The sequence below is a fragment of the Schistocerca gregaria genome, chromosome 3 (assembly GCF_023897955.1).
Source record: "Schistocerca gregaria isolate iqSchGreg1 chromosome 3, iqSchGreg1.2, whole genome shotgun sequence".
NCBI lineage: Eukaryota > Metazoa > Arthropoda > Insecta > Orthoptera > Acrididae > Schistocerca > Schistocerca gregaria.
The window spans coordinates 171,734,003-171,758,856 of record NC_064922.1 but is presented as its reverse complement, the minus strand read 5'-3'; the positions used below and the strand labels follow the sequence as shown (position 1 = coordinate 171,758,856).

Here is a 24,854-nt window from a genome sequence, read left to right as displayed (position 1 = left end):
TACTCCCGCGCGGCCCGCATCCAACCTTTTGTCTTGCTATTTAATCGGTGAGACTGTGTCAGTGTGTACACCACTACTACTGTATTCGAACACTACAGGGTTCTTTTCGCAACTCATCTGCATCACAACAAATAGAAATTCCGTCTGTGATCGTGTATACTCCTATAGTCACTCAACGACGAGACATTTCCCGTACACTGCATCGTCATCAGCAAACAGTCGCATACTGCTGCTCGCACTGTTCGGCAGATCGTTTATGATTACGTGTGTTTTATAAGTAGGTGTGACGTTGTCCTGTGGGAGATATGGCATGATTCCGTCTTCATCTGCCTGTGGAAAAATCCTATTCGCTCAGTTAGAGGTGAGTAGGAGGTCTGATTATAGTTGTGGACGATAGAGCGTCAGAATGAAAACTCCCTTGCAGAGACAGTGTGGTGGAATGAAACTCCTTGATGGACAAAAGGAGGGAGAGGCGAGACACTACGCCATGCCAGGATTGGATCTGTGGAAGTTTCCTTGTGCCAGAAGCTTTTTCTTGAAAAAGGTTGTAGCTAATCCAATTTCCGCCATATCCTTTCTCAAGAGACTGTCAGTTCAGAAAACTGACTTGAGCCATTGTGGCGTAAGACTCACAGGAGATGAAACATACACTACTGGCTATTAAAATTGCTACACCACGAAGATGACGTGCTACTGACGTGAAATTTAACCGACAGGAATAAGATGCTGTGATACGCAAATGATTAGCATTTTGGAGCATTCACACAAGGTTGGCACTGGTGGCGACACCTACGACGTTCTGACATGAGGAAAGTTTCCGATTCTCTGCTTCGCGATGACTGGGTGTTGTGTACTGTCCTTAGATTAGTTAGGTTTAAGTAGTTCTAAGTTCTAGAGGACTGGTGACCATACATGTTAAGTCCCATAGTGCTCAGAGCCATTTGAACCATTTTTGAAAGTTTCCGACCGATTTCTCACACACAAACAGCAGTTGACAGACGTTGCCTTGTGAAACGTTGTTGTGATGCCTCGTGTAAGGTGGAGAAATGGGTACCTTGATAAAGGTCGGATTGTCACCTATCGCGATTGCGGTTTATCGTATCGCGACATTACTGCTCGCGTTGGTCGAGATCCAATGACTGTTAACAGAATATGGAATCGATGGTTTCAGGAGGGTAATACGGAACGCCGTGCTGGATCCCAACGGCCTCGTATCACTAGCAGTCGAGATGACAGGCATCTTATCCGCATGGCTGTAACGGATCGTACAGCCACGTCTCGATCCCTTAGTCAACAGATGGGGATGTTTGCAAGAGAAAAACCATCTGCACGAACACTTCGACAACGTTTGCAGCAGCACGGACTATCAGCTCGGACCATGGCTGCTGTTAGCCTTGACGCTGCATCACAGACAGGAGCGCCTGCGATGGTGTAGTCAACGACGAGCCTGGGTGCACGAATGGCAAAACGTCATTTTTTCGGATGAATTCAGGTTCTGTTTACAGCTTCATGATGGTCGCATCCGTATTTGGCGACATCGTTGTGAACGCACATTGGAAGCGTGTATTCGTCATCGCCATACTGACGTATCACTCAGCGTGATGATTTGGGGCGCAATTGGTTACACGTCTCGGTCACCTCTTGTTCGCATTGACGGCACTTTGAACAGTGGATGTTACATTTGAGATGTGTTACGACCCGTGGCTCTACCCTTCATTCGATCCCTGCGAAACCCTACCTTTCAGCAGGATAATGCACGACCGCATATTGCAGGTCCTGTACTGGCCTCTCTGGATACAGAAAATGTTCAACTGCTGCCCTGGGTAGCACATTCTCCAGATCTCTCACCAATTGAAAACGTCTGGTCAATGGTTGCCGAGCAACTGGCTCGTCACAATACGCCAGTCACTATCTTGATGAAATGTGGCATCGTGTTGAAGCTGCATAGGCACGCCATCCAAGCTCTGTTTGACTCTATACCCAGGCGTATGAAGGCTGTTATTACGGCCAGAGGTGGTTGTTCTGGGTAATGATTTCTCAGGATCTATGGAGCAAAATTAGGTGAAAATGTAATCACATGTCAGTTCTAGTATAATATATTTGTCCAATGAATACCCGTTTATCATCTGCATTTCTTCTTGGTGTAGCAATTTTAATGGCCAGTAGTGTAGATATCGAAACATGTACTATGTAGAGTCAAAAAGAATGGAAAATACTGTTTTTGGAGAATCCACATACCACATCTTTGTTCACACTGGTTTTCTTGTGGCGTTGTGACATTTTCGTCCAGCTCCGTAATGCGGCTATAAAGCAGCCGTGTGTGGTCAGTTAATCGGAGGCTGCAGCCACGACAGACTTTTCTGACTGCCAGCGTCTGACACGAAGGTCACGTCCGGCTGGCAGCTGGGCGTGGCCCGTCAACAGAGGACAATGGGGCACAATTGGCGTGGCCAGGTGGCACCCTGGAGCCTATTTGGAGCGCACCTGGGCCTCGGCTGTTGGCTTTCACCTTCACCTGCCCGTACTTAGCGCTGCGACGTGTCAGCTGAGCGCACTCGTCGGCCGAAAAGTAAGAGTCAGGTTGAAAACCGCAGTAAGTACAGTGACGTCGTAATAATGTGGAATCTCGACCGAGGAATGTTCTTTCACTCAGTATCAGCCGCAAGCCTTCTCAATTAGCTCGGCGCTGTGAAATCGTCCTTTTGCATGAACATCCTTTTTCTCTCTAGAACCGTAACCCTCTTTCTACGGCTTTCTCAAGCGTGCTGTGTTTCTTAAGAGTGCAGCGGCATTTAGTGTCAGCTGTAACTTACCGGGATATGACGATAATTATCTCGCGGTTCTTCCAGTTAATTACCCAATTGCGACGGGTAAGTATTCAGTGCATGGTACGTTCTACAACTGCTTATTTCGAATTTTAATGTGACGAGCGTTTACTAATGACAACATGAGACGACAGAGTAAGTGGAAAAATGTACCGAGGTTCAGGCATTAGAAATCATAATAAAAGATGAAATACGTGAATTTTCTTTACAGACGAAACCTTTCTTGCGTTAACCTTTTCAGTAGTTCACTCGCCCCCAATTCTTAACATCGTAATCGAGAACCATTTGACGTACACACTGGTGGACTATTCTATGCATTACAGTCTCCAAACTTTCACACACACACGGCAACTTTGGCGTTTTCTGATTTCGTTTCCATTAAGGCGTCTTCGTGGTCAGAGTTGTGACGCATTTCTGGACTTATCCGACATAGAACTCAATACGTTATTCTCAACAGTGTGACATCTCATTTCTTGGCCGTGTCTGTGTGCTCTTCCTGTGGCTATTGTCTATGGTTGGGTCGGGTTCTCAGAGAAGGAAGCTTTCTTAAACCTGGAGCCGATGGGCTAGTCTTCCCTAATCCTCCTGAATGTGTTGAGTCGGATGTTACGTGATTGGCTCATGGGGCGAGCAATTTCTTCTTGACGGCCGTCGTTTCCAGCATCCATTGCAGAAAAAGTTGTTAACTTTTTTGAGTACCAGTCGTTTCTGCCTGAAACCACTATTTTATTTTTATTTTTCAAGTACCAGTGTCTTTCGCTTGAAACAACAGATGCTCTTGCAAATGTAGTGGTACAAAGAGGTACTTCTACAAATGTAGTACATTGTAGCAGCATTAAAAGCAACAGTCGGTGCGGAGATAGTGCTACGTGATTGTAGGACGTTGTGCTACGTTATGTAGAAGATTGTGGCGTGTATCTTTTTTTATAGTGGTTATATTGAGGAAATCATTGACGTTGAAAGTAATTATATCTAAACTTATTGTAAAGTGAATTTGATGTTGTACTACTGCCTTTATGAGTGGTTTCGAAGTGGAAGCACTGGGGCAGTATGTACTCTTCTTATAAATGTGTTCTATTTTAGGCCCATTTTTGCTTTTTATTTAGGACTGTAATTTGTTTTAGGCGTTATGAGTTCAGTGAAGGTCCGAGATGGGGGACTTTGTCTTAGATAAATGCGAAATTGCTTTCAGATATATCGCAGGGGAAATGAAGGTTTCACTGAAAACTGCATGTACCATTTCTTCCAAAGTGAAATCAGTTCCTTAAAACAGTTGATTGTTTCCTTTTTGCCATTCGTTGCTTGCAATGATGATGGTCATTTTGTTTGAAAACTTAATTTTTTTTTGTATTATTGGGACCAAAAGGCAGCACCTCATTTGAGAGGAAGTCAAATGAAAGCGGGAGAGATGGGAAAAAGTAAGTAAACTGTTTATAATTTCAAATGTAATCGCCATGACTATTAATGTATTTAGCCCACTGTGAGACAAGGCAGTCGGAGCCTTCAGGAAAAAAGGTTGCGGTTGCCTACGGAATCATCTCTTCGCCCGAAGCAAATTGTCGTCCAGGAATGTCTTTCTTCAGATCTCCCAAAATATGGAAATCGCACGAGGAGAGACTGGAACTGTATGAAGGGTGCGTAACATGTGGGTGGGCCCACCAACATGTTGCCAAGGTTATTTTGACTACCCTTTAGAAGTTGCGCTGGGAAACCCTTCTGCCAATGAATGAAGTCTGCCACATGTTTTACATGACACTGAATATATGTGATCGTTCCATTTAATATTCCTAGAAATTGTTACACGCGGGTATTTGTATTATTTAACCAGTTTCAGTTGATACTGATTGATATGGTGCCCGCATCTCGTGGTCGTGCGGTAGCGTTCTCGCTTCCCACACCAGGGTTCCCGGGTTCGATTCCCGGCGGGGTCAGGAATTTTTTCGGCCTCGTGATGGCTGGGTGTTGTGTGATGTCCTTAGGTTAGTTACGTTTAAGTAGTTCTAAGTTCTAGGGGACTGATGACCTAAGATGTTAAGTCCCATAGTGCTAAGAGCCATTTGAGCCATTTTGAACTCATTGATACTGCAGTCATTTTACAATACTCTTTTTCCATTTATGAACATTTAAAACAAGTTGCCAATCTTTGTATCACTGTGAAGTACAAGTATTGTCAAGATCCGACTGAATATTTGTAAAACCTTTTTTAGACGCGATTCGTCGCGGATGATACTGTCGCATATAGATAATTATCCATTTCACTAAGGATCTACATGTACATCTGCACTTCGCAAGCCACCTTATGGATATACTTTACGTAACAGTGTCACTTCTGCCCTTTCCTGTTCCAGTCGCGAATGGTTCGCGAATAGCACGATTGTTGGCAAGCCCTCGTTTGGGCTCCAGTGTCTCTAATTTTATTTACCTCCATGGTCTTTTCTCGAGATATACGTAGGAGGAGGCAATAATTTGGTTGACTACTCTACAAACGTACGCTCTCTGAAATTTAACACTAAAGCCCACCGTGATTCTCAACGCCTCTCTTGCAACGTCTGCCGCTGGAGTTGGCTGAGAATCTGCGTGTGCTTTCGAAAGCTTAGCTTCGGATATGCTTTTTACGATCTTCCAGCATGCAGGAACAATTGCAGGTCACCAACTTCTGTTAATCAGTACAACGAAAAACTAGCCAATGTTCTACATTCCTTTTATTTTTGTTTACTCGATTATTAGTTTCGGGCCGGGGCCCATTTTTAAATTATCGTAACAGATAGACAGTTTTTGAATTTACGGAAATACCATTTTGACTATGTGTTACGATGATTCTGGAAAAGGGTACCGATCCGAAAGTGGTCATCGAGTAGATAAAAAAATTAAATTTGCTACCTTGGCTAGTTTTTCGTTGTACTTTCGATATCCTGTTTAGTTTACTAAAAGCGCTAAGGAGCATTTTTACTCTTTATTCTTTTGTCTTCATCCAGTCATTGTGTTTACCTGTCTTAAATTAAATTAACAATACTCACTACCAGTTAACTTGCGCGTCAAAGAAGCAGAAAAGAAATGAAAGAAAAGAGCAAGGGTAAAGATACCAATGCTGAGATTCACAGCGGCATAGCAAGTAGCCGGATTTAAGGAAGACTTGGAACAAACGTTGGAAGGAATAGGCAATGTACCTAAAACACAATATGACTTACGGATAAACAAACCAAAGACGAAGGCGATGGAAGAGTAGTAGAAAGGTGAATAAGTATATACTTAAAATCAAAGATTGAAACGTGGAGGAAGTCCAAATTTCTACGAGTAAAGTCACCGATACATTGATTAAATGGAAGGTAACTACAGGATTGTCGCTGATAATGGGTTATCTCTCTCCCGTCAAGTCCGGCGGTGTTGCCTTCATGGTTTTTTTTTTTTGCAGCTGGCAGTTACGAAACTCTCATTTGGTGCCTGTCTGTCTTATCGGAAACTTTTATTATCGCTGCTGATAACGGCGGTGAATGAGCACGCGATAAGCCGAGCGATGGTCGACCTTCTCGGTTAAGTGAGAGCATGTCGCAGTACATTTCATTGTAAACACTCGTAGATAAAAATGTCATCGCCGAGCTACAACACAGATAGATTACTCCGCAGATGCGAGAGAATTGTGGAGAGACGCACTCAGCTATAACCGCGTCGACGTGCTCGTGAATGGATCGATGGGTGCAGAAAATCGTGTTTTCCCCTATTTTTTCCATCCACGTCCCTGATACGTAAGAGACGTGCATTAAGTAATGTAGCAAATTTTTTTCTGACAGCAGGTTGGTTTTATTCAGGATTCCAATACACCATGTTGCACTACTGACCATTAAAATTGCTACACCACGAAGGTGACGTGCTACAGTCGCAAAATTTAACCGACAGGAAGAAGATGCTGTGATATGCAAAAGATTAGCTTTTCAGAGCATTCACACAAGGTTGGCGCCGGTGGCGATACCTACAACGTGCTGACATGACGAAAGTTTCCAACCGATTTCTCACACACAAACAGCAGTTGACCGGCGTTGCGTGGTGAAACGTTGTGATGCCTCGTGTAAGGAGGAGAAATGCGTACCATCACGTTTCCGACTTTGATAAAGGTCGGATTGTAGTCTATCGCGATTGCGGTTTATCGTATCGCGACATTGATGCTCGCGTTGGTGGAGATCCAATGACTGTTAGAAGAATATGGAATCTGCGGGTTCAGGGAGGTAATACGGAACGCCGTGCTGGATCCCAACGACCTCGTATCACTAGCAGTCGAGATGACAGGCATCTTATCCGCATGGGTGTAACGGATCGTGCAGCCACGTCTCGATCCCTGAGTCAACAGATGGGGATGTTTGCAAGAGAAGAACCATCTGCACGAACACTTCGACGACGTTTGCAGCATCATGGACTATCAGCTCGGAGACCATGGCTGTTGTTAGCCTTGACGCTGCATCACAGGCAGGAGCGCCTGCGATGGTGTAGTCAACGACGAGCCTGGGTGCATGAATGGCAAAACGTCATTTTTTCGGATGAATCCAGGTTCTGTTTACAGCATCATTATGGTAGCATCCGTGTTTGGCGACATCGCGGTGAACGCACATTGGAAGCATGTATTCGTCATCGCCATACTGGCGTATCACCCTGTGTAATGGTATGGGGTGCCGTTCGTTACACGTCTCGGTCACCTCTTGTTCGCATTGACGGCACTTTGAACGGTGGTCATTACATTTCATATGTGTTACGACCCGTGGCTCTACGCTTCATTCGATACCTGTGAAACTCTACATTTCAGCAGGATAATGCACGACCGCATGTTGCAGGTCCTGTACGGGCCTTTCTGAATACAGAAAATGTTCGACTGCTGCCCTGGCCAGCACATTCTCCATATCTCTCACCAATTGAAAACGTCTGGTCAATGGTGGCCGAGCAACTGGCTCGTCACAATACGCCGGTCACTACTCTTGATGAACTGTGGTATCGTGTTGAAGCTGCATGGGCAGCTGTACCTGTACACGCCATACAAGCTCTCTGTAACTCAATCCTCAGGCGTATCAAGGCCGTTATTACGGCCAGAGGTGGTTGTTCTGGGTGCTTATTTCTCAGGATCTATGCACCCAAATTGCGTAAAAATGTAATCACATGTCGTATTTGTCCAATGAATACCCGTTTATCATCTGCATTTCTTCTTGGTGTAGCAGTTTTACTGCCAGTAGTGTATTTCCCCACTCTTTGGATTACAAAACCCTATTTCTTCGACATAATCTCCGTTTAGAGCGGTAGACGTACGCCACCTTACTGGGGAGGACCTGTATGTCCTCATGGTACCTCTCTACTGGTGGACGTTGGAGTCAGCGTTTGCGACATCAAAAACCTCTCAATCATTCACGCGCTGCATCCCTCATTGGACCAAACAGATAAAAGTCGGAAGGTGCGATATCCGGGCTGTAGCGTGGATAAGGAAGAGCTGTCCAGTGAAGTTTTGTGAGGTCCTCTCGGGTGCGCAGACACGTGAGGGGCCTTGCGTTGTCATGAAGAAGGAGAAGTTGGGGTGCATTTTTGTGGCGACGAACACACTGAGGTCGAGTTTCCAGCTTCCTGAGGGTAGGATCGTTTCACTATGAGGGAGGACATCGAACGGAATAACCCCTTCAGATCCCCAGGAGAACGTTGCCACCACTTTACCTTCGAGGAAGCGGATTTGAACATTTTTCCTTCGGAGAGGTTTACCGTTTTGTTTCCTGTTCGAAGTGACGAACCCATATTTCATGGCCCGTTACGACATGCGATAAAAGGTTGTAACGATGAGCCTCCTGACGCGCAAGCAACTCCGCACAAATCGGTCCGTCGTTGCTTTTTACGATCTTCTGTTAGGCAGCAAGGAACCCAACGGATACACGCCTCTTGATTACTCCAACTGGTGGACAAGTGTGTCCGCGCTGTCGAGAGAGTCGTTAAATTTTGCAGACAGGTGTGTGACTGTGAACCGTCAATCAGGTCGAATGAGAGTGTCCGCACGTTCCAGTGTTAAAGAAGATACAGCCATGTACGGCGGGCTGGTTCATAAGGGTTCGGACAAAAAAAATGTTCAAATGTGTGTGAAATCTTATGGGACTTAACTCCTTAGGTCATCAGTCCCTATGCTTACACGCTACTTAATCTAAGTTATCCTAAGGACAAACACACACACCCATGCCGGAGGCAGGACTCGAACCCCCGCCGGGACCAGCCGCACAGTCCCTGACTGCAGCGCCTTGGACCGCTCGGCGAGAACGGACAGGTTGCGACCTTGTTGCGATGATGACAGACGCCTCGCCCAACGACTCGCTGTGCTTTTGTTGTGTGCCGGGCCTCCGTAGACTTTCTGCAAGCGTCTATAAATATTTTTGATGCTCTGTTTATCTGCCAAAAGAAAGTGACAGTTCTCTGCTTAGAGCCCACCTCCGTTAAAGGCGCCATTTTGAAGGCTGTGTATAGCCCCGCAATCTGTCGGAACTTCATAAAACTATACGGGATGAAGAGGGTTAGTTGGTTGCGTGTTCCATTGATCAGTCGCGCGGTACGGTGATGTGGAACGTGCACAAGAAATACACATATACAGAGTTAAGAATTAATATATCTATTATTTACCTCATTCCCTAAAATGGCACAAAATGCATATACTATATTTACAGATTTATTTATTCCTTTTCAAGAATTCATCCATGGTGTAGAAGAAGTTGTCAAGGAAATATGATTGAAATTTATTTTTGAAGCTATTACTGCTGCCTGTCAGACATTTTATTTCATCTGGTAATTTGTCAAAAAATTTTATACCAGCTTATTTTACCGCTTTCTGTGCCAAAGATGGGTTAAGTAAAGGATAGTGTAAGTCTTTCTTTTTCTGGTATTATAATCATGAATGTCAGTGTTGTTTTTAAACTGGTCCATGTTGTTGGGAAGAAATTTCATTAGTGGATAAATGTATTATGAGGCTGTTGTAAGAATTCCCAATCTACTAAAAAGATTCCTACAAGATGTGCGACTATGAACTCCACACATTATTCTAACCACTTTCTTTTGAGCAGTGAATAGCAGGAATATTCTACGATGACCCACAACAAATTCCGGGTTTTCTCAACCGAAACTGGCCGATGGCAAGACAGTTTTGCGTTACTTATTGAACGCCCCTCGTAAACTTAGCTTGGGAGAATAGTTTTGCCGGCCAGAGTGGCCGTGCGGTTCTAGGCGCTACAGTCTGGAACCGGGCGACCGCTACGGTCGCAGGTTCGAATCCTGCCTCGCTCATGGATGTGTGTGATGTCCTTAGGTTAGTTAGGTTTAATTAGTTCTTCTAGGGGGACTGATGACCTCAGAAGTTAAGTCGCATAGTGCTCGGAGCCATTTAAACCATTTTTAGAATAGTTTTGCAGTACTTCCTCATTAAATTCGTTGTTGTAGTTTTGCAGGACTGAGATGTATTGGACGCAGCTGTCCTCGAGCCTCTCCTGTGCAAGTCTTTCATCTCCGTATCACTACTGCAACCTACGAGGGTTGCCCGCAAAGTAACGCGACGCATTATATTCTTCAACAATTCTTCATTGAACATGATGAGAATTGCACACACAAAGGAACAGTGTTTTATCTACACGCCCTATTTTTCCACGTAATCTCCATCCCGTTCTGTGGCCTTCGTCCAGCGCGAAACAAGGGCGTGCATGCCCTGTCGGTACCAATCTTTGCGCTGGTGGCGGAGCCTGTGCTTCACTGTGCGAACTTCTTTTGCTGACTGACAGATGCAGCGCCAACTGCCGAGTCGTAATGCGTCTGTCCTCGCGAATGACATCAGCAGCTCGCTGCAACATGTCAGGTGTGACAGCCGTGGATGGTCTCCCCAACCGCTGCAAATCCTGGAGCTGCGCCGAACCGCCTTTTGATGACGTCACCCTTCGTGCCCAGCGATTAACTGTACTTCTGTGAACAGCAGGTGCTCCATAGACTTTGCACAAGCTTTTGTGAATAATCTATACAGAAATTAACTGACGGCACGTTGCTTGTAGCGTACACCACCTACATACGCCATTTTGAAACTGTCCTGCAGCTACGCTGTCTGTTGCAAGTGCAGGAAATTTGGCGCGCTCACTCAAGAGACTTCAGATGCTACATACGTTGCGTTTCGCATTCGTAGCGTTGTTTTCGGCCGAGAAAAAAAACTGCCGTGCAGTACTTTTAGGCAACCCTCGTACATCCAGTTGAACTTGCTTACTGTATCCTCTTCAATATACTACCCTTCATTCGAGAGCGTACTCAGAACCTGGGTTGGGGAAGGAGAGGGGGAGGCAACTCATATTAGTTTTGTGTAAGGTTAAGGAATGGAGGAATCGAAGAACAATTTGTTGCAAAGTCGAACATTCTAATGTCACGTCTTTCTAACAGGTATCTATTACGTACAATATACTAAACCGAGAGTGTAATTTGTACATGTTACTTTGGTGTCAGGTTGTTAGTGTTCAGGTACATGCGATTTCCTTCTACATTCAAATTTTTTGTAGTTATTCACTGGTAACACGAGGAGAAAAAAGCAACATCACAATTAAAGGTATGGTACCGGTACTTGAGCTTGTAAGACCAGTTGCAAGTAAGGAGGATAAAGTCGAACGGCGAAATGGATTGGAGATTTCACGACACGTGGGTTGGGACGCACTAGTTGCTGTTTATGGAACTGTAGTCAACGCAGGACAGATAGGGTAAACCTGCATTCTACAACTGCTGTAACCAGTGTTATCAAAGTTGAGTAATATATTTTACTACTCACTATTCTGTGTTACACTCATTGTGTGTGTCCTGCCCTAGAACCCACGCATCCGTCCTACCAAGACACCTTCTTTCTCAGCGGTGGCGAGATTTTCATCTAAGTGGACTCCCCCAGCCCTCAATATCTTGGAAGATATTTTACGCGCAGGTTTGTAAACAAACTTTGTGGCCGGTGAGCCAGCTTATTGCCGGCACCTGCCAACGGAGGACGCCACGGTCACGAACTACATTCAGGAGCACGTTCTGTGTGATGTACTAGCTTGTTTCTGGGCGTGTGTCAGCCACAATGCATACAAGGTTTGGCGCGCTTCACGGTGTGTGAGGATGGCTTCAGCAACTTCCAGACTGTTTTTTTTTTTTATCTAGCCTACTAACTCACGCTAACGATCTTGATTATGATGGAAGCTTAAACTTCAAACTTCCTTTTTTTTTTTTTCTCCAAGGCACTTATCTTCTTCTTCTTTATTTGTCGATGCATCAAGACGTGGACATTGAGAAAATGCGTAATGAGACATTGTTGTTTCTTCATGCGTGACGACTGTTATCTTTAATCTTACTTATCGCTGGCCGTAATCCGATTTGATGTGCCGTACGACTTTACTGCTGTGTGTGCTGATAGAAAACACTTCAGAAACTAGGGTGATAAGCATGTGAATGAGTGTGTGGCACAAACGTTTATCTCTGACTCCGTCTTAACAGTACTTGAACTGTAGAACGGCGGAAAATCCAGACAGTATCTTTTCATCGTATAAGGCACAGTATACCATCTGTTTTATGGAATACCGATCTTCGAGAAGTGGAATTTTCTTGAAATAAATATAACTTGATAGTGTTACTGCGTGTGAGAAGATACGAGAAAGGCACTTGAGAGCGCAAGTTAGGCAGAAGCCTGATTGCCTTACGTGATGTCGGGCCGAAAAGAGTCATTCGAGTCTATCATATTCAAGTTAGACAGCTTTTCTAAATATTATTTTAGATGGTTATTCGCATTCACCGTAGCGTAGGCATAGTTCATCGATCGAAGCGGTAGTAGCCACTCTATGCAGAGACAGCGATAACGTGCGGCTGGTCCCGGCGGAGGTGTGTGTGTGTGTTTGTCCTTAGGAAAATTTAGGTTAAGTAGTGTGTAAACTTAGAGACTGGTGACCTTAGCAATTAAGTCCCATAAGATTTAACTCACATTTGAACATTTGACAGTGATAACGCATCGTAAATTAAGCACAGCTCTCATGATTTGTTAACTGGTGGATCTGCAAACAAAGAGCGTCCAGTGGCAAAAGGGGTATTGCGAAGTGGAAGGCAAGTTGTGATTTATGACGGTAATACAGATAACGAGGTCAAAGGAGGCCTTCCACAAGTTTCACTTAATAATGGTGACGATCGTAGAATCAAATGGGTGCTTTCCACACAGTTTTAAAAATAGCAAGGGTAAGTAATTTTGAGAACTACTGTATAATCACCTTAGTTCATGTGTCCAGTATAACAAAGAATGGAAGAAACGAGGTTCGTTAACTGAACATCAGTTTGGCCTTAGGAAAGGTAATAGGCACCAGAGGGATGGTTATGACGCTACACTTGATAGTACAAACAAAAGCAAGCACTCTGTCTTCAAGCCACAAGTAGTTCATCGGGACCATCCGACCGCCGTGTCATCCTTAGATGAGGGTGCGGATAGGAGGGGCGTGTGGGCAGCACTCCGCTCTCCCAGTCGTTATGATGGTTTTCTTTGACCGGAGCCGCCACTGTTCGGTCCAGTAGCTCCTCAGTTGGCATCACGAGGCAGAGTGCACCCCGAAAAATAGCAACAGCGTATGGCGGCCCTGATGGTTACCCATCCACGTGCCGCTGTCGAACTGGGCCACACCAGTCGGTCTCGGCTCTTCCGTCCTCTTCACATACGGGCCGCTGCTGTCGCCTGCGATTCACAGCCTTTTCTTCCCTGTCGTTCCCGACTGGCGTGTTGGCGCTTGACTTTACTCCGTAACACATACATTGTCGAGATTTAACGCCGGTGAAAAAATCATAGGCAAGGAAAAACAACTTTCAAGGCAAGTGGCTACACTTACATATCTCATTGCGGTGCACAGTCAGCGCTTTAAGTTGCTGTGTTGCACCACTGACACATTTAAAACGCTACTCAGTCAGAAGATTTCCGGTTTGGAACTAAAAGGAAGTGAACTATCACAAATTGCATGTTTTTCTGCGGAACAAGTAATCGATTGTCTTAAAGCAGCATATATCGTTTCACTAATTATGGATTCTTCCACGCAAGTGAATTTCAAGCCAGTTCCTTCACTTATTATCAACCAGATTAAGGTATCGCTCTTGTTACGAACCTACTGCGTGAGCTTCAGTTGAAACCTTGTAATATTTGCGTTGATATCTAGGTTGTTATTAATCTCTTACTTTGTGCGAATGAAAAATATGTCTGTATGACTGAATATACAATTATATCCTGAACTCTACAAACTTGTACAATATATTTTTCTTGCAATATTTTAAAAATGTTTACATTACGTACAAAACTTGGAAGGGAACTCCCCTTAACATTTTATGAACTCTCCGTTGCTCATTGGCAGAACATTGTAACAGTATTCAGTAGGAAATACTTCCTGACGCTCTCTGCAAAATTACATTTATTTGCTCACAAAATAAACATAATTTTGCGGGATGTTAGGGGTTTCCTATGTAATAGTGGAATTCCGTTTTCTTGATGATTCGTGTGTGCCTCATACAGCTACGTAGTGGCTTTGTGGCAGTTTCAGGCTGCTTGGCAGAGATTGTTCCTCAACAAGAACGAATTACGGCCACTTGTTTTGAAGAAATTTTATGTGTCTCGAGCGCAGAGATTTAATGTTGTCTGAAAATCAGAGCAAATTCAGTGGTGATACGGTGTCCACGACTTCGGCGGAAGAGAGCGTCTCAGAAACCGCTTGCTTCGTTTTGGAAACGAATGCCTAATTCGTACCACGAATCCTTGAAACTGTTGACTATGATATGTTTTTGAGTTTCATAGTTTTCAGCTGCCAGTGATGATTTTAGTCACCTAGAATGTTACTGGAAAGTGTAGTCTGTTTTATGTTTACCTTCCAGGACTCCTGAACTCCACAACTTTTCCTTTTTTTTTTTATAGAATTTCTGTAGAAGTGGAAACTTCATTTTTTCCCTCATAGAAATTGAAATAGGTGATCGTGAAGTAATCCAGCGTAAAGGATTGAATAGGAACAAATGGTCTCTCTCGAATTCAGCTCGATTTAGGAACCGTTGCGGAGTGAGGAAACGCTCCAAGTCAGCACCAACCAGGCACTTGCAGCATTCGAGAGCGTCCTGTTTCTGAAAACACCAGATTTGAGTTTGTACTAGGGTTCTCAGTGTCCTGTAGAATTCGGTCATAGTGTACGACAGTCCGCCGTCTCCCTGGACGTTCCGTTTGTCTGAAAGGACTCATGATCACATAAACGCCCAAAAAGGGATTGAAATGTTTTGTGATGTGGTTGATGTTTGTGAGGGTACCTGTTTTGATATAGCCTTGCTGCCTCCCGACCGTTTCCATCTGCTCGTGCCGGCCGCTGTGGCCGAGAGGTTCTAAGGCTGGAACCACGCGACCGCTACGTCGCAGGTTAGAATCCTGCCTCGGGCATGGATGTGTGTCATGCCGTTAGATTAGTTAGGTTCAAGTAGTTCTAAGTTCTAGGGGACTGATGACCTCCGATGGTAAGTCCCATAGTGCTCAGATCCATTTGAACCATCCGTTTGTCCGTACACAGACACCATCTCGGCTAGTTCCCGACATGAATACCGGACCGTTTTGCTGCTTACAGCACACTGCGTCAACCTCACAGCCTGCAACACACAAGGAACACGCGGCACTTGGTCAGAGGAACCGTCATTCATCAACGCCATCCACGTTGGCAGCGATGCGTTTCCGGTCACATGTTCATAGGATTTTTTCCCCCCATTTCCATTCAGGAATTCGTCCCTGCAGTTTATCAATGTTATTAATGTTCCCACCGTATGTATTCCAACTCCGTATGAGGATGGGGGTGGTACTTCCGAAATCGATCATGACACAATGAAATGAAACTGAAGATAATGTTTGCTGTCAGAGGAGGATTTATTTCTTATCTCAAATTATCACTGTTTTCCACGGTCAATTATTAATAGAAAATTCTAAATACTTTGTAGCAGTACTCGAGAACGCTAATGGCAGTATTCACTAATTTAAACTGCAAAATTATGCAAGTCAATGAAGAAAATTTGCAACTTGTCGTCACTTAGCCCGGATAGAACTGTATTACAATCAACCAGTTATGCGTGTTTGTACAGTAATGGCCTCGCTAAAGATTAATAAAAAATGTACATCTACTTGCCTATCGTTTTCTTCTCCTGTGGCGGCAAAGTATGATCTACATATTGAATTCCAGATTTAAGTCTTTTTTAATTCTTTTGCACAGACAGGTACAGAACAGTCTCATAGTACGCCGCCTATTTTGCAAAAAATGGTTCAAATGGCTCTGAGCACTATGGGACTTGACATCTGAGGTCATCAGTCCCCTAGAACTTAGAAATACTTAAACCCAACTAACTTAAGGACATCACACACATCCATGCCCGAGGCAGGATTCGAACCTGCGACCGTAGCAGCAGCGCGGTTCCGGAGAGGCACCTGTGAAAATGCCTCTTAACAGGCTCCGCCAGTTGCCATGCGTCCCTATTTCGAGGAAAGTGATTTAGATACCTGCCCACACATTGAGATTTTTCATGCCGCGACAACTTCTTTGGAAAGGACAGTGCTGCTTTTCTTCCCTATCAGTGACCAATACGAGCTTATGTTCCGAGTCGAGTGGCCAAGTGAACGAAAAGTCATTATGCTTTAAAACTTTATAAGCACAGCCAGTAATATTTACGAGAGAGGATAATTTTTTCTCCCCTCGTATTGCAATCGGAATGTTGAAATTTCACGACAATATAGTTTGAAGTTAGCCCTACAGAGGGTATTTCGGTTTGATGTGCAGCTCTAGCGAGTGAAGCCTGAACGGTACGCGTGTTACTGCCGTCATCTTGTGAAGAACGAGGAAGTGTAGTGAAAAGTTGTTAGGAGAGCTCCTCGCGTCCGTCGGTCGGCGTAATTTAATGTATTATTGTTTTTGGTTGTTGCCGACTTACGTGGTGGGCTTTAATAAAAATAATATTTCATTCAATTTTGATTTACGATTAAATGCTTTTGTGAAGTTTTCCTTTTTAACAATATTAATCTTAAATTATTTGTTACTTTAATGAATGTTAGACTCGGTGAATCTTACGTTTTGAGCATATAAGTTGAACAATGGAATTAACTTTTCATATTAATTTCCTCGGCTAGTCAGTTCATTTTAAAGCAAAAAAATCTTTAGTTATAAATTACAATTGCGGCCCACACACGCGCGAGAGTATTTCTTCTTACCTCCGTTAACCATTGCACTGTAGTGCGAGTCCTGGCTCTGGCTGTCGGCTGTTGTACTGAAAATAAGAACCTTGAAGCTACGTATTTTCTGCAACGTCGGGCGGCTGTGCAGAAAAATGTATATTATGTTTATAGCGGGCGAGTATTTCGCTTCCGCTAAATTTTATAAGTTAATATCGCCACTTAATGGCGTCGTTGGCTGCATCGGCCGCTGCGATTCTCGAACTGTAAATTACTCGAATGCAGGTTACTTAAAGGAAGGCGGACATAGAAATCGGGATCACCTCTTACAAATTAAAAGTGCAGAATAATATTAAATCAATATATTATCTGCTTCATTTTTACAAATATGCTTACATTTGCCAGCACTCGCAAGATGTCCGTCTACAGACAACCAAGACAAGAGAAGAAGTGAAGACGACTATAAAATTAACAAAAGAGCGTATCGTGTCGTCTCTCTAGATCATTTTGTTACATTTCTTTGCACTCGAAACTTACACAGAGAAATTATTATAGTACGTGTGCATGATAAAAAATCTATATTATTCAAGTTTCAAATGTCTCTTCTTTATAAATACCGTTTTTTAAGTCTTTTAGTATTATTATTGCGCTGGAGTCGCTATAAGCTGTAACTAGGCTCGAGGACAGCGAGAGGAAGTAAGACGAAATGGACAGAGGAATGGGAGGAAGTGGGCATAGAAAACGGGAAAGAGGAGATGGACGGACAGAGGGGCAGGAGGAGATGGAGAGGGGGGAGGAGAACGTGGTCGGAATGGGAGAAAGTGGGCGTAGAAAACGGGAAAGAGGAGATGGACGGACAGAGGTGCAGGAGGAGATGGAGAAGGGGGAGGAGAACATGGTCAGAGAAAGGGGGGAGAGAGGGGTGGCAGGAGGAGATGGAGCCGGCCAATGTGGTCGAGCGGTTCTAGGCGCTACAGTTTGGAACCGCGCGACAGCTACGGTCGCAGGTTCGAATCCTGCCTCGGGCATGGATGTGTGTGCTCTGCTTAGGTTAGCTGGGTTTAAGTAGTACTAATTTCTAGGGGACTGATGACTTCAGATGTTAAGTCCTATAGTGCTCAGAGCCATTTGAACCATTTGAGGAGATGGAGAGGCGGCTGATGGACAGAGAAAGGGGGGGGGAGGAAGGGGAAGCAGGAGGAGATGGAGAGGGGTAGGGGAAGATGGACAGAGAGAGGGGGAACGAAAACCAGGTGCACAAAGAAAGGGGGAGGGGTAGGTGCTCAGCAACAGGGGAGAGAAGGGGATTAGGACGTATATCATACATATTAGAGACTTGTGCTTTCTCTTTTTCTGTTCAAACAGACTGAGCCACAGCAAAGCGTGGCCAGGTACAGCTCAGCAGACAACTTGTTAAAGCCGGAATGAGAGTGGTGACGGTGACGTCGTCTGTTTCGGCAGGTAGCGCCCGATGATCTCGGCGAGCCACCTGGTGGTGGACGGCGGCGCGCACGGGCTGGGCGGCGAGTTCGTGCGCCCGCTGCCGCGGCCGGCGCCGCTGCTGGCGCGCTACAATGCGGGCTGCCACCGCGTGCTCGCGCCGCCCCCGCCGCCCACCTCGGGCGCGCAGCCGCACCCGCCGCCCTCGTCGGCCGCCTCCGGCGCTCCGCCGCCCCCGCCGCCGCCGCGCTCCGTCAAGGTGTCCGCCAGCGCGGCCTCCGGCGTCGTCGTGTCCGAGGAGGAGTACGCGCGCGCCTTCGCCGCCCCCGCGCCCGCCGCCTCCGCCGCCTACCACCACTACCCGTACGGCGCGCTCTACTCGGCGGGCCCCGCGGCCCACTACCTGCTGAGCCGGCACGCGCAGCCGCCGCCCAGCGCCGCCCCGCAGCTGGCGCAGCGCGACCGCGAGCGCGAGAGGGACGCCAGGGAGCGGGAGAGGGAGCGCGACAGGGAGAGGGACCGCGAGCAGCCGGTGGTGCTGGCGCAGTACCAGCCGCAGCCGGAGGCCTACCACGTGCCGCCCACCTACCTTGCGTCCTACAGCCCGCCCGTCAAGCCCGGCCAGTCGCTTCTGCTGCAGCCGCCCCACCACCAGCAGAGGAGGCCCCCCTTCAAGGTACTGTCCGCGCGCCAGCTGGTAGGCCTTGTCAGATAGTGACACGGCTGATACTCAGCTGCTCGTGCCACTTTCTACTCGCCGCCTCCTCTGACAGCGGTCCCCTAGTAGCTCGCCACAGCCCTGCCATCGCGTTCTGCCCCATTTGACGCTAACTTCTCCTTCACCTGCTTCCTGCTGAAAGCGCTCCCTTCATCTACCTCTACATGATTACTCTGCAATTACCATTTAAGTGCTCGGCAGAGGGTTCATCGAACCACAATCATACTATCTCTCTACCATTCCACTCCCGAACAGCGAGCGGAGAAAACCAACACCTAAACCTTTCTGTTCGAGCTCTGATTTCTCTCATTTTATTTTGACGATCATTCCTATGTAGACTGGGCTCAACAAAATATTTTCGCATTCGGAAGAGAAAGTTGGTGACTGAAATTTCGTAAAAAGGTCTCGCCGCGACGAAAAACGTCTTTGCTTTAATGACTTCCATCCCAACTCGCGTATCATATCTGCCACACTCTCCCCTATTGCGTGATAATACAAAAACGAGCTGCCCTTTTTTGCACCCTTTCGATGTCCTCCGTCAATCCCACATGGTAAGGATCCCACACCGCGAAGCAATATTCTAACAGAGGACGAACGAGCGTAGTGTAAGCTGTCGCTTTAGTGGACTTCTTGCATCTTCTAAGTGTCCTGCCAATGAAACGCAATCTTTGGTTCACCTTCCCCACACCTTCTATGTGCTCTTTCCAACTGAAGTTGTTCGTAATTTTTACACCCAGTTACTTAGTTGAATTGACAGCCTTGAGAATTGTACGATTTATCGAGTAATCGAATTCCAACGGATTTCTTTTGGAACTAATGTGATCACCTCACACTTTTCGTTATTTAGCGTCAACTGCCGCCTGCCACACCATACAGCAATCTTTTCTAAATCGCTTTGCAACTGATACTGGTCATCGGATGACCTTACTAGACTGTAAATTACAGCATCATCTGCGAACAACCTAAGAGAACTGCTCAGATTGTTACCCAGGTCATTTATTATAGATCAGGAACAGCAGAGGTCCCAGGACGCTTCGCTGGGGAACACCTGATATCACTTCAATTTTACTCGATGATTTTCCGTCTATTACTACGAACTGCGACCTTCCTGACAGGAAATCACGAATCCAGTCGCACAACTGAGACGATACCCCAAGGCTGCAGCTTGATTAGAAGTCGCTTGTGAGGAACGATGTCAAAAGCTTTCCGGAAATCTAGAAATATGGAATCAACTTGAGATCCCCTTCTTGGCTGAATTTACGTAATGTTTGTTTCTACCACTCGACTTCACTGGGGTCTCAGGGATGCAATTTAGATCAACTATTATGGGAGGAAGGGGTCCACTTTCTTAAAGCCTTCTTCAGTATCTTAGTTTATAGACAAATGTTGATGGTGTTGGGACAGCAGCCAGCCACAAATTTACTTTCAGTTCCTTTATTCAAAGGGTATCGTTACCGGTTTCGAATCGTTGTGATTCATCCTCAGACGGTTTACACGCTTTCTTTATGACATGTGGTGTGTTTTTTTACAGATTAACTGTCGTGAAGTATCCATTTGCAGTGTTTGTTTTCATAACATTCGTCCAACAGATGTGAATACATTTCCACTGGATTCTTATTGTAGCACACGTAGATTTTTCTCACTGAACACTTTAAATTTGTCACTGAGAAGATTTCTACCACACAGCACATGTTTTGATACATACAACACCATTAACACCATCAACATTTGTCTTCAAACAACAGCCACGGTCTCCATCATGTCATCGTATGACAAAATTGCATCTCAGTTTATAATCTGAGTTAGGAAACTATGTCGTTTGCCTTCCTGTTTACTGTACAAATGTACGTATGCCAGTAAAGCTGGCACTGGTAGAGCAAGTGTTGTTTCGCTAACTAGTTAGTTAAAGACACAGTTCTGCAGTAAGTCACATTCTATTTAAAGTATAGTCTAGGAAAGTTCTTACATTTCTCACTGGATAACTTGAATGGGCTTGTTTCGTAATTATTTAGAAATGTTTAGGGCAACGTCAAAGATATTTTTCCCTTGCCGTCGCTGTGAGTCAACTCTCAAGAATGCTTACTACATGTCTGACTTTTTGTTCAGAACTATTATTCGGAGAAAAACATTCCTTTTTTTTTAAACTGTCTTTATCGTTTGCTTTAGTTCTCTAGCTTGGGATTGTATGGAATTAATTCCTTTTTTGTAATTAAGCGCTTGATTTGGAAGATGTGCTGTCTTCAGAGATTAAGTTTTCCAATCATTCCGGCACGAAAACACCCAGGCGCGGTTCTAGAAGTCGGTCGAGGGGGGTGGGGGGAAATAGTATATCGCTTTAAAAAAGGGAGTGTTGGGGTCCTCCACCGACAAACTGGTAAAATTTGGTATTGCTTAAAGTAGTTTTTGGTAACTGTTTGGGAGTTCAGGGTTGGGTTGGGTTGTGATGGGGGAGGAGACCAAACTGCGAGGTCATCGGTCTCATCGGATTAGGGAAGGAAGTCGGCCGTGCCCTTTTCAAAGGAACCGTCCCGGCATTTGCCTGAAGAGATTTAGGGAAATCATGGAAAATCTAAATCACGATGGCCGGTCGCGGGATTTAACCGTCGTCCTTCCGAATGCGAGTCCAGTGTGCTAACCACTGCGCCACCTCGCTCGATGGAGTTCAGGTTAAAAACGTGTATACTGAATGTGTGTGCCCAAGAAAATAATTCGATTTTGACCCAGATGTCCGGCGATTAGATTATTAGAACGATGGTGACATCGACAGTCCAGTATATATTTAACAACATATTACAATGTAATAAGTGTCGTACTCATCAGATGTTGTGGGACTCTCACAGTCAAAAGGCTGCATTTTGACGACGATATGTAGTCATGTCAGATAGTTTTATATCCTGACAGAATGTAACTTTGCAGTGTTACTTGAAAATGGCCATTAGGGCGAAATTGCAATAGTAACAATAAATATTTTATACAGTCAGCGGCGACTGTGCTGTCTTTCAAGAACTATTTCGTTTTCGTTTTACCCAAACATGTTCGCTCGGAGCTCGTGGTCTAATGGCTAGCATTACTACCTCTGCATCACGGGGTCCCGGTTTCGATTCCCAGGCGGGTTGGGGATTTTGTCTGCCCGGGGCCTGGGTGTTTGTGTTGTCCTAATTATTTCACCATCATCATTCGTGACAGTGGCTAGATTAGATTGTGTGAAAAAATTGGACTGTGGAAAAATAGGGACTTTGTACGGGCGCTGATGACCGAACAAACCAAACATCAGCAAACTTGTTTCGACAGTTTGTGAGGTCTTCTGAGGGTATAGTCTTTTTTTTTTTTTTTTTTTTTGTCAAATATGATACCTTATCCATGGTTGTATCTTATGTCCTGAAACAAAATTACTTGTGAAAATCGATTTCTAGAGGTCGCCTTGTTTTTATGTGTTTTATGGTAGACAGCATGTCATCGGCAAAGCAACAGTTAAGAATTTGCCTATTTGCTTATTTTTGTGATTGGTCGTTGTGTATGCCTTTTAATTACGTTTTTCGTCGAATTGTGCATGTGTGGTGTATTTTCTTTTTCTGTTGTAATTACTTACTGTACAAGTTGTCTAAACGATTTGTACTTGACTCTCACTTGTTTTAACACTGTCTCACCCCCTCCTCAATAACCACTTACGTTTCACGGTCTTGGACCGTTACAACTCCAATGCGCTCGCTGTACGAGAGGGTGTAAGTGTGAGCAGCACGTAAGCGAGCGCCGGCGTTTGGCAGGTTCCTAGCGGCAAGGAGGGCTCGCTGAAGCACCGCATCCTGACGCGGCCCAGCCCGCCGTCGTCGACGGTGACGAGCGCCGCCGCCTCGCCGCCGGCCCCCGCGCCGGCGCCGGCGCCGCCGCTGCCGCCCCCGCCGCCGGCGCACAAGCCGCAGCCGGCGCCCGCCCCCACCGCCCCCGCGCCGCCGCGCTCGCCCGCCGGCGCTGCCCCCGCCGCCCCCCGGCCCGCGGCGTCGCCGCCGTCGGCGCGCTGCAACTTCACGCGCGGCTCGCTGATCCAGCTGGCGACGGGCGAGCTGCGGCGCGTCGAGGACATGCGCACCGAGGACTTCGTGGCGTGCGCGGACCGGCACGCCGAGCTGCGCCTAGACCCCAGCACCGTGGTGCGGATCGCAGACGCGCCGCCCGCCGCGCCCGCCCGCGCCACGCTCACACTCAGCTACGGCGAGGTCCGCACGCAGGTGCGTCTCTCACTGCCGGCTGCAGGGGGGGGTCACATGCGTCCACCTCTTCCGCCCTCTGTCTCTTTACGTCAATCCATTTCTCTCTTCACAACTTCCTCTGTCTTTCCACCTCCTCCTCTTGTCTCTCCCTGTCTCTCCCTCTCTGCCCACCTCATTCGCTCCCTCTCTCCGAACATGTTCCTCCCCACTCTCCCTGTCCAAATCCTCCTTCCCCTCTCCTAGTCCATCTCTACCTCCTCTCATCCAGCCTGCCCACTGCTTCTCTTACACCTGCCTCTTCCCCCCTCTCTGTCCATCACTTCCCTGCCTTGCCCCTCTCTGTGTCCACCTCCCTCTGTCTACCTCAGCCTCCCACCACTATCTGTCCATTTCTCTCTTCGCTACTTCCTCTGTCTTTTCACCTCCTCCTCTTGCCTCTCCCTGTCTCTCTCTCTGCCAGTCTCGTTATCCCCCTCTCTCTGAACATATCTTCCTCCCCACTCTCCCTGCCCATCTCTCCCTCCACTCATCCGCTTCCAACCTGCAAACTGCTTCTCTAAGACTTACACTTGCGTCCTCCCTCCTGTCTGTCCATCACACCCCCTTCTCTGTCTGCCCAAACTGTCAGTAACCTTCAGCCTCACTCTCCATCACCTCCTCCCATTTCTGTCCCCCTCATCCTCCACACTCTGCCACTATCCATCTGCTCTCACCTCTATCTGCTCAGCCCTGCCTATCCACACTTGTTGCCCCAACGAGGCATGCAGATACTACCTGCAAAACACGCCTCCTCCCCACTCTCTGCCCGTTTACTCCCTCCTCCCCTTCTTTATCTCTCTCACTCTCCCCTCTCCCTTCCCCCTGCCCCTCTTTTCTTCCTCCCCCTGTTCATTCCTTCCTACCCCACTCTTTCTGTACATTCCCTCCAATTCCTTCCTTCTCTCCATCCTCTCCTCTGTCCATCGCAACCCTCGCCCGGCTGTGGCCACTCACATTTTTAGACCCTGAAAAACAGATCAATAAAGCAGCCGATACTACTCCCACAACATGCTGTTTTGCAGGAAACTGTTATAATGTATCTCCACTCCTGGAGCTAGGAGGTTATAACCTCGTTGTCCTGATACTGCTCTTTCTATGCTAGATTTGGAGGAATTGACCCAGGGATTTGAGATGAGATGCCAGGAATACATACATACACTCTGCATTATATATATATATATATATATATATATATATATATATATATATATATATATATATATATATATATATATATAGTCAGAAAATGTGTGAAATGCTTGTATGGATGTTACAGGGCAGGTTGTACTGAGACACAAATGTTAAGAAAGAAATTCGATATCTTGCGCCGTGTCCGAGTTATTTAGCATTGAAGTTAGCCAATCAGATCGTCGCGCGCGTAAATTCAAGTTTCAGCTAACGAGACAAAGGCACTCGTTGGGCAACACCGC

The 24,854-nt window shown here is 46.0% G+C and overlaps 1 protein-coding gene across 1 annotated transcript in view; it reads left to right on the top strand.

Moving 5' to 3' along the window:
• The window catches only part of LOC126354238 (uncharacterized), a 648,883-nt gene that overhangs the window by 606,555 nt on the left and 17,474 nt on the right, over nt 1-24,854 (top strand). Inside the window, exons 5-7 of the mRNA XM_050003736.1 lie at nt 18,481-19,135; nt 22,942-23,030; nt 23,193-23,403. Coding sequence (XP_049859693.1) covers nt 18,491-19,135; nt 22,942-23,030; nt 23,193-23,403 — 945 coding nt within the window. The 5' untranslated portion in view covers nt 18,481-18,490. The remainder of the gene's footprint in view (nt 1-18,480; nt 19,136-22,941; nt 23,031-23,192; nt 23,404-24,854) is intronic.